This window comes from Cryptomeria japonica, chromosome 3 (assembly GCF_030272615.1).
Source record: "Cryptomeria japonica chromosome 3, Sugi_1.0, whole genome shotgun sequence".
Taxonomy (NCBI): Eukaryota; Viridiplantae; Streptophyta; class Pinopsida; order Cupressales; family Cupressaceae; genus Cryptomeria; species Cryptomeria japonica.
In genome coordinates this window covers 416784278-416798723 of record NC_081407.1, presented here as the reverse complement: position 1 = coordinate 416798723, position 14446 = coordinate 416784278, and the positions used below count along the sequence as shown (strand labels likewise).

The 14446-nt window shown below is 37.7% G+C and overlaps 1 protein-coding gene across 9 annotated transcripts in view; it reads left to right on the top strand.

The window, feature by feature from the left end:
- LOC131070469 (lipid phosphate phosphatase 2) overlaps positions 1–8495 on the top strand; it is a 167979-nt gene extending 159484 nt beyond the window's left edge. For 8 of the 9 annotated variants that reach the window (XM_058006041.2, XM_058006033.2, XM_059218380.1 and 5 more), the window contains one exon: positions 7357–8495. In XM_058006041.2, coding sequence (XP_057862024.2) covers positions 7357–7781 — 425 coding nt within the window. In that variant the 3' untranslated portion in view covers positions 7782–8495. The remainder of the gene's footprint in view (positions 1–7356) is intronic. The other variant, XM_058006036.2, reaches the window with a different exon arrangement.
- The last annotated feature ends 5951 nt before the right edge of the window (positions 8496–14446 follow it).

Here is a 14446-nt window from a genome sequence, read left to right as displayed (position 1 = left end):
TTCCTAAGCGATTTTGAGGAGCAGAATTGGAGAAGCGAATTGCAGCAGGTATAGGCGAATTTCTGATTTAGGAAGCCTGATTAAAGGCTAAACCATCAAGGGCAAACCTGAAGTGCAGATCAAGGACCGTTCATCCAGCAGAAATCTTCATTTTTTTATCCATCTTTTCAAATTGATAAGTGAAAATCGAAGGTAAGGTGTTTAATCTGATTTTTTAGGCAAGGTATTGAAGATCTAATCCAAGTTTCCATTTTTTAAATTTTCTAAGGTTAGGTTTTCTATATCAAGTTTAATTTCTAGGTGATGCCTAGTTTGAGAATTCTCAATTTTTAAAAGTTCTATCTTTCTCAAGTCACCTAGTTAAAATTCTTCACTTAAACCTAACTTAAGCCTCTTTTTTGTAGGTAGCAAATGGCGACCCCCAAGGCGAGTGGATCCGCTACCCGATAGGCTCTCATCAAAGAAGATCAAAAGAATGATGATTTGGAGACCAGGATCGCCAAATGGAGCTTTTTCATCTCCCGGAGCCGAGAGATATGATCTACAAGAGCTTGGAAGGAGCTAGGTCCATCTACGAAGATGATCCTGATACCTGTCTGAACTTCATCAATAAGAATTGGTTACTCAAGAGTAGGCCTCGCTTGAACAAGATACTGAATACGCCACATAGAATTGATTTCCAAGAGGAATTCAGGGACTTGATAACCATGCTCAATTGGGTTATAGTTGCCTCTCAGGCCTTCTTCTTCGACAAGTGGATGTTCTTCTTTATTCAAGTGATTGTCCAAGGAAAAGGAATGCTCAATTGGGCTAGAATCATTAGCAACAACCTAGATGTGCAGTTGAGGAGGCTAGTCCCTACTAAGTCATTCCACATGAGTTCATATGTTATATATTTCCTAGTCAGAAGTTTTGAATATGCAGGGTTGCCACATAGAGGAGTTGTTGGTAGAGGGACAAGAGAGATAAGAGCATGTGATTCTTATGTTCAACTACATCATCCGCCAAGGAATGACTACAAGCTAGTCAATGACGCCTTCACAATGTATATCACTAGGACATTGCAAGGAGGGATTCACCACCGACTGTCTATCGAGGCACAGGAGCTCGTGAAGAAGCATGGTGCATGGTTCATTCAATTTCCAAAATTCACCTACATCAGGGTCCATGGATGTCCTTCACCTCCCTATATGTTGCCAAGGTATCCTACAGACAGAATAATATTACTTGAAGTGACTAGACAGTTGGCAGCTTATGCTAAAGCATCAAGAAATAAGCATGGAAATGGTATCCCCGTACCTATTTTATTGGGAAACTCAATTGAAGTGTGTCCTAATTCTCAAGCCACAGAAGATGCAGAAAAGGAATTATCTCTGTATTCATTCACATCCTTTGCCTCAAGAAAGAATTTCAATCCTCATGGTCATATGGAAGAGACAGTTGGGAAGAAGTACAAACATGAGTTTCAAGTGGAGGACTTCTGGATGAATGTCCAGGATGATGTAGAGGTGAAAAGAAAGATGCATTCTAGATTACCCTTGGATCTTATCAGGAAATGTAAAGTTTATAGAGTCGCTGATCAAGCCCAGGACAGTGATAGATATCTCCAATCATCCTATGAGAAGGAAGATAAAGAAGTAAAGATAGATTGGAATGAGCAAGAAGTTGCAGACCTAAGAGCATTGATGGACCCTGTTTTAAATTGCACTCGCAAATGGGTGGACGTACAACATCAAAAATTGAAGGAGCAGAATATAGCCATGACATTCACCCTAGAGACAAGAATAGAAGAAGGAGAAGCAAGTGTGAGTGAGAATACTTCTCATTCCAAAGGATCAAAGAGAAAAGAAGGACCTGAGAAGAGAGAATCCTCCAAGAAGAAACAAAAGGTGAATCCTGATCGTCCATCGAGTACGTCTTCTAGACATGAAAAGGAGATAAGTCAAGAAGAAGGTCAAAGAGAGATAGTGTATGAAATTGATGAGTCTATGGAATCTATGGTGCAGAATGATAAACAAGGCAAAGGCCGAACACCTCAGCACTCATCAAGTCAATCTCTCCAAGTTGGTGCTAATGAACAACAAAAAGAAAAGAATGATGATGAAGCAACATCTCCTTTCAGAGATGATGGACCTCTGCCTAATGAAATACAGGTAAGGGAAAGAAAGTCTTCCATTCCAGATTGGCTAAAAGAAAGACCGACGAGTGTAGTTGTAGTTGAAGAGGAAGAGAAAGTATTTGATTTGGAAAGTCTCATAGGAAATTCCCAAGAAGAAATCGAAAAGAAGAAGGCTACAAAGATGTCAAAGGTAATTAGAGATGATGCAGGATCTAGGAAGATACAGGTAGCCACACCAGTAGTGGACAAATATGAGGATGAGATTATGGTAGAGGAATATGATCTAGAGACATTTGATCTTGGTCCACTTACCTCCGAGCAAGCCATGGAAGAAGCAACTGATTCAGTGAGAGCACTTAATGACAAACTCAAAGAAGAAATGGAAAAGAATAAGAAGCTAGAAAGGGAGGTTAGTGCTTGGAGGAATTATTTCAGCCACCTTAATCAACCATTAAGGCGACAGGATCCAGCAATATCACCTTTGCATGCGCTTCCTCCTAAATCAATAAATAAGGCAGAAAGGATGAAGAACTTAGCCCAACTCATGAGTTCATGGATTGATGAATCTTACAAGGTAGCCATTGAATTTGTAACGAGAATGATGAAGACAGTCCACAGGGCTATCCAAGTCCTGGAGATCATTCATAATCTATTGATAACTGTGGATGCATTCACTCACACTAGAGACATTGTCATCCTGGTCTTTCAAGTGATAAGAAGGACGCCAAGGCAGATTTTAGCACAAGAGAAGATAATGTATGGAGGAACCCATAACCTTTTGCAATGGTCAACTTTGCTCCAAATGAAGGAAGTTCTTTTCGAAGACATCAATACCAGATGCAGCCGAGTTAAAGGCACTATCCACCCTATTCAAGACAAGGTGTTTGATGTATTGTGTACAATCCTTGACAGAAGGATAGAGATCGAAACAAATGTGGATGTCCAAGAATTGGAAGACAGGATCAAGATTATTTTTTGCAAAGAGGAGAACATGGTCACAGAAAAGCCGTGAGATCAGATCTATGCTACTATGTTCTCGATCGAGAAAACAAAAGAGCTAGAGCCTGGATGGGAGATGACCCTTCTCGTAGCTTTTGATCAAGTCCTTCACTTGGAAGAACGAATGAAGAACCTGCATGAGATTCCCATTGCTGAGATTGAGGGGATTACGTCCAGATTCATTGAATATGCCAGAAGAGAACATAGAAAAGGGATCAAAATTCTAGATGAGAAGTTGTTGTAAGATGATGTGGCAACTTTATTCCCATTGGGCTATGTTTCCTCGCTATTTATGCCAATTTCTATTGGCTATGGATTGATAATGTTTATCTTAATGGGGTTCTTTTTGTAACAAACCCTAATTAGGGTTTAGGTGTCAAAATCTCAGCCTTTGATCTTCTTTAGATCCAGGCCGTTCATTGTATTTGAGAGTGCTATATAAGCCCTCACTCAATTCATTTTAGAAGGTTAGAGTTAGAGAAAAGAGAAATAAATTAAGATTGTTAGCAGCAGAGAAAGAAGTAGTGAAGAGAGAAAGTTGAACAATTGTTGTTTTATTTTGCTATGAGATCAATGAAATATTGAAGTTATGGTGTTTTATTGCAATCCTTGTGGCTATCTTCATTGTTGTTTATCTTCTTGAATCACTCTTAGTAGAGATAGTACTTAAGTTTTAGAATTAGATTGAAGGACGAATGTCGTGTTTGATCTTTGGTAAAACTCATAGTCCAAACCACTAGCTTCTTACTGATTGTAAGCATGCCTTGTGTGGTCAACTGGAGATATTAAGATTGTTTAAGAGTTCAATCATTATTGGAGATATTGATATGTATCTTAGTGATGGTATCTATCCCATTGATGATTCGAAAATCATTGAATCCCCTTAGAAGATCGCACCAATTCCAGTAGAGTTGTAATCTTTTGGCAATATTGAAATTGGTAGAGTTTTATCAAGACTAGTCTCCATTTAGTCATTCCTAGGATTAGTTTAGTATCGCCTCCTTAAAGCCCTTTTCTTTTGCCTTTTTTTGAAACATCAGTTAGTATTAGGAGAATTCAGTTTCCGCATTGAAAAGTAGTTGCAAGAACAAGCTTTCCCAGAAAGTACGTAAGGCCCCTTGTAAAACAGCAAACACAACGACCACTAGTGCTTATCCACACGTAGAGAACCTAAATATCAGAACCTTGGAGTTACTCCGACTGATCCTTCGGCGAGATCTTCAGCAGTCGGGATACTTTGTTCAAGAGAGGATAAGGTACCTTTAGGTATTTTATTTTGTGTTTGGTCGTGTACAAAAGACACATCAACAGGAATCTACAACATATTTGATAAATTCAACTTGGAGACCTTCATAGTTAGTTGCTTGGCTTGTACATAACTTCATAATAGCCCTCCTAACATTACCTATGGTGAAAATGGTGGAAGTAGGTGGTGAAGTGGGGACCATGATAATAGGTTGATTGGGCACATTGTAAAGAGAGCTAGTATAGGAAATCCACATTGTGGGGCTAATGTTAGAGGCCATACCTGTAGGTTTCATTGGGAGAAGAGTGTGCCAAAAGTGTTTAGGGGAGTGGTGAAGATCAGCAAGGAGGGCAATTTGCCAAGAAGTAAGAAACTCTTGCTTTTGTGACAAATAAGACAACGGTAATCCCTACAGATGGAGGGAATGGAGGGAGGGTCATGAGAGTGTGAAAACTAGAGCATTTGATGGAAGTTTCTCTTAGAGAGATTATAAAATATATAGAATTTCTCTTAGAGAGCTTATAAACAAGTGCCTTGTGCACATATAGAATATAATGAAAGTTTTTGTGAAGGTTATACTGCAAGAATTCCTATTCGGCTTTGAAGTTGGTTAATTGCATCAAAATTTGAGAAGACAATAATAAGAAGATTGTGTTCAACTTTGCTTAATGCTTGCCTCTGTTCTGAAATGGTAGCTTTTTTGTATGCTTTTAAGGATTGTTGTCTTTGGTCTCACATCATCTTCCATATTGTTTATGGAATGCTTCTTTGTCAAATTAACCCTATTGTGAATGTTAATTGATTGGTCTCTACTTTAGTCATTGAATAGCAATTTTATTCAATTGCAAAATAGAAATCCTCGAAGTGAGATAACTACTTTTAGTCTTCTGCTCCTACCTTTGAGCTAAAAAGATAGGTATAGATTATTTCATAGGGGTGCAATAGGTTGTAGCAATTGAATTGGTAGAGACATTCTTGCCTTGGCTCACACTTAATCAGATCACTTTAGCTTCAACATCAGTCATACCATGCATCTTTTAGCATCAGCTTCGGAGTTTCTCATCCTCCATTCAGTTCAAGTGAAGGAAGTAGTTCTCACAAAGTGATGATTTATAATTTATTGCATCCCTCGTTTATAAAGAGATGTTGTATTTGATACAGCTGAATTCAGACCAATTTTAGAGCTACAATTTGTAAATATGTATTACCATAATAAATAAGAATCTATATATTTGATAGTTTACTTTACAATTTTAAATTTGATTGAGTTGTTAAAATATATATCTAGATATATGAGGAATAGGGTCAATTAATTAGTTAGAACTAGAAGTCTTGGGGACTTAGAGCAACTCTAGTGTGGTGTAAACTTTATTTGGAATCTCTCTTGGCTTTTCAATAGTGCACTTTCCTACTTAGGTGCACCTATTGCAGTTTTCGTATAGTTAGAAAATTTGCTTTTTATTATTGTAATTCTCCAGTTATTAATAAAATTTTGGCCATTTGAACACGAGGTCCTTTTGAGTTGTGGCTTAGACTGTTTCATATCGACTTGGAGGGTTTGGCAATCACTATAAACCTTGACATGCATACCTAGATATGCCTCAAAGCTTTTTTAATTAAGTCCTAGGAAACATTTAATATCAAGATATGATAACATGGAGCTCACAGTGGCCGGTTATATGCTCAAGGACCTTTTAGGCTATGGAAAGATTTATGTTTAGTTATATTGAATAAAATAGAGCTCACAATGGACGATTGTACTTTCAAGGATAATTTTCATGTTGTGTATGGAGCTCTTGGTGCTTAATGTTTTACTCATTGGGAAATTGTTCCAACAGCAACCAAACAAGCTGGTTTAGCTTTCATAGTCTTGATTTTCCTGCATTAGCTTCTACTATATTGCATCTATTTGTTTCATAGTTGTTTTAGCTACCGTGTCTTTTTCATTGGAATTTTAATGATGATTGATTTTCTGTTTTGATTTTTGATTTGAATATCGAAATTCCATGTAGAGGATTATGAATAGAATGATAGCTTGTTGGCATATCGTGTTTGTTATGGACTAGCCTCTTATAATGCAAATGCCATCACAAATTTCTCGATAAAACGATTTTCTTTATCTTTGGTTGTTAGAAAGAAAAAAGAAAGGAATTACATTAATGTCCATGAATGACCAGGAATAAGCCAAAGGGACTGGGACTATACAACTGTTACAATAGTTTTATAAACGATTTCGTCCTGTTACAGATAAATCTCAATAACACTTCTTGCATATTGCTCTTAAGACCATCGGGATATTCTTAAGCTTTTCATAATTATTTAAAAATATATTTCTGAATTTGCCCAGGTTTTTGCAGCATTACAATTCTAATATTGTCACAGCTGTCAGGAAAGCTCAAGATAAACATATACCCAAGACTGGTTGCATTCAAAACATACAGCTTAATAGTTAATATCTAAATAACATTCTTTGCTACCTTTGTTTAATGTTTTTTTTGTGAGGTTGTTTACCTGAGAAATTAAAATTTCAAAGTTAATTGGTTTAATGTTTGTGTAGAACCTGATACATGTTGGTATCTGTTGCTGCGATTCAAGGCAATTGACTGATAATTCTATTCTAGCAGGACCCATAAGTTTCAGGCTTGTTTTCCGGGAAATTTGTGCTATATACTAATATAGTCTTCTTAGATTTTTTTTTTGCACAATTGATAATAGAAGTTGTGTGTGACCAGGATTTCCTAGTTCAGAGGTTTGAGCTTGGTTTTCTGCTTGTTGCACGGGGCAAATTTGAAATCAACTAAATGTTTTCTTCTTGATTGCCTTGATATCAAGATTGAAATGAAATAAAACAAGTACAATAAATTATACTCTGTTTGGATACATATAAACTTGCTGGATTTTTGTTTTAATCTTCAGTAATTAACTCATGTTCTTTCAGAGAAACTCGGATGGTCTTAACAGATATATTGACAAATGTGGTGCATGTGTGCAGGTGTAGGGCCATACACTCATTTTCATGTTTTAAATGATGCACATTCCAATCAGGCAGAATTTGCTGATGGCTTGGATATAGAAAATGTACCATATATTAGAGTAGGGGGAACCGATACTGCCGTGAACAGACATGCACATGAGGGAGGATTCGTTCGTTGGCAGAAAGGAAACAAACAAGATCCTGATATAAACAAGCATTTACTTGAGGAGCAAAGAGGATTTCATCAGAGAGAAGCAGCTTTTGAGGATATTGAAAGTATTCCATTTTCGGAGAGGAGAGTACATGTGGGAAGAGCTGTAACATTTGACAATGAAACAATAGATAATCGATGTAATGCACAAAGATTCCCCATCAGGTGTAAGTCTTTTGGAAACCATTTAACAGGTAGGTTTTCTCCAATTAAGAGAAGGTTTAGCATTTAGGTAAAAAAATATTTCTGGAAAATGTTAACCATGAACCAACTCATTGCAGTAATGGAAGCATTTATCTAGAGTAGCATACTCATCATACGGGTTCCTGCCTCCTGGATGTAACCTATACCAAAAAACCTTATAGGTTGCTGGCTTTCTGCTTTGAGGTCAAAATGACATGTTCTCCCTGCCCACATTCCCCGACTCCCTCTTGTTGATGCCGAAGAGAAGTAAAATAAGAAAGATTAATGTGCTTTAAACTTTATATTAACTTCTTGCAGTAAGAGCTAAAAAAATGTTCAACGATGATTTATTTGAGCTAGACCGTGGGCGTAAAGGCTATCTGTGGTCAAGGGATTGACAGTATTGTGTTTGAAAATTATTTGCTTTTGCAAGGGATAATCAAATGAGAACACAGCATAATGTATTGCGGATGGAAAAAAATTGTAGAGAAAGGAATTAAAACTTAGTGGGTAACCATTAATTATGGCATTTGCCAAGTTATATAGTTGATGATTGACGTCAAATAATCTAGCAGATTCAATAAATTACCTTCCTATTTGGAGATATACCGAATCTTTTTTATTGGCATACAAATTGTGCACTATGTAAATATTGAAAGAGTTAAAAAAATTGTTATCACATATCTGATATAAATGGTATAGCATGTAACGCCACGTTTAAGGAACAATGCAATATAATTACAAAATGCAATTCTTTGATACCACTTGTAATGTCTCCTTATTTTATAACTTATGAAATAGGGACAATTAACTTGCAAAGATCAATAGCAAGAGACTTCTTTCCTTTTAAGTCTCAAATATCACTTTGAATAATGATTTATGATACCACTTTAAATGTGTAAAATATGCAACTGATAAGATTTATAAATAAATGATAATATTATTCTTAATATTATTCAAAGAATAATATATGTATATTGAATGTTGATTACTGCTATATCTCATATAAACTGATACAATAATGCAAGGATGATCTTGATGTTAGCCTTCTTTGATTTGACAATGGAAAATATGCTATTTTATCTTCCAATCGCCTATAGCAATGAATTGTTATTTCTGATTACAATCCTTAAATATATGCAATGTGGATATATGATGTTAATATTGCTTGTAGCAATATGTTGCTATTTCGGATCTCAATATGTATACTCGCAATAATGATGGTGGTGATGTTTCAGATATGGTCGATATGCACTTGCAACAATGGTAATGATGAGGTTTTTGATCAAGTCGATTTACACCTGCAATAATGGTGCCATCTTTGATTGATGCCTTGTAATGCCCCTCTAGGCTGGCTACAAATAAGGAGGTATTGTGATATTATGCCTTTGCTATAATGTTTTTTATTAAGTAAAAACAGGTTTTAAGGGACCCGAAACCCAATTACATTCGAAAGATATTCAAGAATGAAACAAAACAAGACAGCTGCAAAAGACCAGCAAAAAAAACTAGCAGCAGAGAAAAGGATAGCAAGAGGCCAGCAAGAAATTGACCCCAAGCCCAGCATTACAAGAAAATTAAAAACTCTTCATAGTTTCCTCAGCATTCTATACCAAGAGCATCATTGCCTTGGCCGCTTCCCTCAGGTCGTTGTTTTCCTGTCCAATCTAACTCTTTTTCATTTTCGTGTCCTTCTCAGCAGTAGTCTGCCTAGTTTTGCGCCTAGGGTTCTGGTGGGTTGGGCTGGAAGTTGGAGCATCTTCTATAATTACCAAGTTCTTCTCCTGGTTTTTCTTTTCTAGATGATCCACCAGCGCATTCATATTCTACGAAGAAACTTTAAGGTCCTGGAGGCTGTGGTTCATAAGGCTTTTCAATGCTTTCTCATTACGGGCAATCCGGGTGTTGACGTTGTCTTTTTCCTCCTCCACCTATTCTTTCATAGTTTTAATAACGTCCTCCAAATGTTTCAAGTCGCCTTTTATCAGATCTTTCTCCAGCTAGTCCTCCATTTCCATTTCCTCCTCCGCTTCACTGTTTTCCATATCCTCGTTCTGTTTCCCAGAGTCAGACATCTTAATCAACTTATTGATCTTATCTTCCAGCTCCCTTTGCTTACCCTGCATACTGGTGATGTTTTCAACAACCCATTTCTGGAAATTGAAGAATTCAAGGGTGTAGTTGCGGGCGGTGTCTAGGATGGTATCCACAGAGTTCTTGCTATGTTCAGTCTCCTCAGCATTAGGGTTGTCACCCTCCTTAGGATTCAGAGCCTCATTCTCGCTTTCCGAACCCTTAGGGTTGGAGTGAGGTTTCTCAGAATTACCCCCTTCCTCCCCTTCACCATAGTTCACATCCTTGTTTAGCTCCATTTCAGTATCAGTGTCCTTATCCTTTCCCTCTTCTTCATCACAATGCACCTCCTTTTCTTCATACTCTGTTTCGACTTTCCTTTTTTTATGGGTAGGGGTGCTAGGTTGATCCCCATTCGAATCAGAGTCTTTGCATTTCTCAGATATATGAGCGTTGATGATCAAAGGATCATCCTTGGTTGCCCTAGCCTTATCCTTAATATGTTCATATATAAGTAGAATGAGTCCCTGGTGAGCTAAATGATAGGAACTAGGCTTTTTAGCATAGTCGACAAGGCTCTCATTTAGAGAGGATGCTAAATAGAAGGGCAAGGATATTTTAGCCCCATGACGGAAATGGTTTAGGATAGCGAAATGATAGCTATAAATTTTTGTAAATCTGCCATCCACAGTCAAATATTCCATTAAAGCCCTAAGAACTTTTTGCCAGAAAGGCTTTACCTGCTGGGGGGTGTAGTAGGATATGTTGTCCTTCTTCGCAAGGTTGACCTTCTCATCCTCCGTCTTCGAGAAATTTTTGAAGGCCTCAGCTGCATACTTCCGATCCCTGTAGAATTTAGTCCCCTCCATCTTGAGTCCTGTGACCTCTGCAATCAAGTTTTCATCGATTTGCCAAATCTCCCCAAACAGGGTGGCTCTGTTGTTACTCCAGCTTTTAGCGAAACCGTAAGACACACAGTTTTTGCTACCATGAAGCTTTTCCATATAATCAGTGAAGCCGTGTCTGTGGAGCCTTCTCCAAACCTTTCTTTCGCTCTTCCAATTCTCGCAACCTGGAGGCTCGTTCCTGTTTAGGTTACCGCCCATTCTGATCTCCAAGTAAAGATACCCTCTGCTACAGTTCTCAATCCGCGGATAAAACTCTAAAAACTTGTTATTTCTGGATTCCCCATGTAAAGATTCTTTCATAGTTTTGAAGTTGCTACTCATGTCCACACAAACCCAGCTATTATTACTATAATCTTTCGCACACATATGATCTTGGTTATGATGCCGAGAAACACTCATAATCTGACAGTTAATCCGCCCCCAAAATCTGTCCTTGGAACTCGTTCCCCAGAAATAAATCATGAGATTAACTTGATCCATTGATGCGATCAAAGTATAATTGCTCTTTAATCTCCCGTTTGATGTGAGTTTCTCCAATGTATTTGACATCCTTCTCCAAATTGACCCCTTCATTGGCTAGGATATCCGCAACCTTATTGTCCTCTCTAAAGGTATGAGTTATACTAATGCTAACATAGTTATTTAGAATATCTTTAGCATTTTTAATTAAATTGGTAATATTCTAGGAAACAGAACTAGTACCTTTGAGGGCTTGTATGATGTTTAAAGAGTCTCCTTCGATCCAAATTTTTTTGAATTTGAATTCCTGAGCTAGCTGGAGGCTCTTTAGCATTGCCAGAGCTTCAGCCACATGGTTATTTTGGGTCCCAAAAGGAGAAGCAAAAGCAACAATGCAAATTCCTTGAGCATTTCTAATAACTCCTCTTCCACCAGCCTTTCCAGGGTTCCCTTTAGCCGCCCCATCAAAATTAACCTTTATCCAGTCATAATCAGGAAACCTCCATACAATGTTATCTCTCTTCTTCTTATTTTCCGATCTATAGACCTTATGCATTAGGTTCCATTCAGTAAGGATGTCTTTTTCTATATCTTTCATATCTATAGTAGACCATTGCTGATTATTCTTGTGAAGAATGTTGATGTTCTCCTTTATAGCCTTGCATATTTTTTCAAAGACCACCTAAGTATTACACTTAACTTCCCTAAATATCTTATTATTCCTTTCTTTCCAAATGCCCCAGCATTTCATGGGGAGGGTCAAAGACCAAAGGTTCTTGATGATTTGGCATTTGGTTGGAAAATTCCATTGCCAGATGATATCCTTAATGCTCTTGTTCATGACCCAGTTAATTTTCCATTTTTCTCACATTTTGCACCAAATATCCTAGGTAAAGGAGCAGTGGAAAAATAGGTGATCAACTGATTCCCCCTCCTTCTGGCAAAACTCACATCTATTAGGGAATTTGAAACCCCTTCGGATTAAATTGTCAAGAGTAAGGGTGCTATTATGAGATGCAAGCCAAAAGAAAATGTTGACTTTAGGGATCAGAATGTTGTTCCAAACTTTACTCCAAATGGGATTGCTGGTTTGAGAGAAGGTGTTTTTATAGGCAGAAGCAACCGTAAATTCACCTTTAGGATCACTTTTCCAGAAGAAAACATCATCATAGCCTTTGTTAGGGGAAAAGGACAACAACTCCTGGAGAGAGGAAAATCCAGAATGAAGGTCATCAAGCCTAACCCACTTATCCTCCTTCCAATAGTCATATACCATAAGCCCAAACCTCCTTTTACAGTCTTCAATAATTTGACTATTGTTTTGATCATAAAGGGCTTCATTCTTCATCCAGGGGTCTTCTTAAAACCTTATTATGTCACCTTTTCCAAGGACCCATCCAGCCCCAGCTTTTGCCACTTTTATGGATTTGGTAATACTATTCCAGATGAAGGATCCAACAGGGATATCTTCAGAGTTAAGGATCCCTTGGATAGTCTGATTCTGAATGTATTTGTCAAACCAAATTTGATTCCAATCTTTCTTAGTGTCATAGGCTCTCCATAACTGTTTAGCAAGGAGAGCTTTGTTAAAGGTTTTTATAGCTTTTAATCCCCAGCCCTCCTTTGTTCTTTGGTCTACACACTTTGTCCCAGGCAACCAAAAGTATTCTTTTTTTTTCTTCCACTCCTGACCATAAAAATCTCTTTTGGATTCTTTCCATAGCTTCAACAAATTTAGTCAGAATACCAAATAGGCATAAACAGGGAGATTTTGAAGAGTAGTTTGAAGGAGCTGCATTTTCCCAGCCTGAGATAACATTGAGCCTTTCCATCCAGCAAGTCTTTTATTAGTTTTATCAATAAGCATATTCTAGAAGGAATTTGGGGGAGCTAACCCTAAAGGAAGGCCCAGATAGGTGGAAGGGAGCATTTCCACTTTACACCCAATAATGTTAGCAATTTTCTGTTGTCTTGTGACCGGAGTATTGAGGAAGTACATAGCCGATTTGTCCCAATTGACTTGCTGACCAGTAGCCAAAGCATAGGAGTTAAGAGCTGTTTTGAAGGCATCAACCTCCTTGACTGAAGAATATCCCATGAGGATAGTGTCATCAACAAACTGTTGATGAGTGCAAAAAACATTAGCAGAGGAAGGTTGAAGACCTTTGATAGTTTTGCTTTGTTTCAACTTATGACTCAATCTGCTCATACTTTCAGCCAATATGGTAAAAAGGATAGGAGATATGGGATCTCCTTGTCTTAGTCGTCTTGAAGTTTTAAAAAAGTTTGTAGGAGATCCATTAATCAGTATAGAAAATATAGGAGTAGTGATCAGTTCTCTGATTATTTTGATAACCTTATCATCAAAACCAAAAGCCCTCATGATTTTAAAGAGAACATCCCACTCAACTCTATCATAAGCCTTTGCCAGATCCAGCTTTATCAAGAAACCTTCTTTTTTAGCAGCACTGAGGGAATGAATGTTCTCATTAACAAGAATGATTGAGTCCAGAATCTGCCTACCAGGAACAAAACCTTTCTGCTCCTCATATATGATGAAGGGAAGCACCGCCAAAATTCTAGTGGTCAAAACTTTGGATATAATTTTGTAGAAAGAGTTGCATAGGCTAATTGGTCTAAATTTTCCCATAGAGTCCGCCCCAACAACTTTTGGGGATTAAGGCTATAAAAGTGGAATTAAGTTCCTTAAGGATTCTTCTAGATCCAAAAAATTCTCTGACCGCATTAACCGTGTCTCCCCCCACAATATGCCAGAACTCTTGGAAGAAAAACATAGGGAAGCCGTCAGGACCCGAAGCTTTATCCCCTTGAAACGAGAAGACAACTTTTTTGATTTCTCCAGCAGACGGGATGGCAGTAAGGGTCTTATTCTGAATAGGGTTAATGACCTTAGGAATAATATTAACCAAATTGAGTTGATGGGTCTGATCAATGTCCTTGTTACTAGAAAGGAGCTACTTGAAGAATCTGACAACTTCATCCCTGATTTCATCCTTATTAAGCAGAGTGTTGTTTTCAATAGTCAGTCTAGTGATTCTATTTGCGGCCTTATGTTTTAGAGAAGTCATGTGGAAAAATATAGTGTTTCTGTCCCCTGCCTTCAATCATATAGCCCTAGATCTCTACCTCCAATAGATTTCTTCCCTAGAAATAATGTTGTGGATATTGAATAGAACCTCATCTTCCATGGCTTTGGAATACTTTTTGTAGCCTTCTTTCCGGATTGAATTTTGTATCTGGTCCAGTTCCTCCT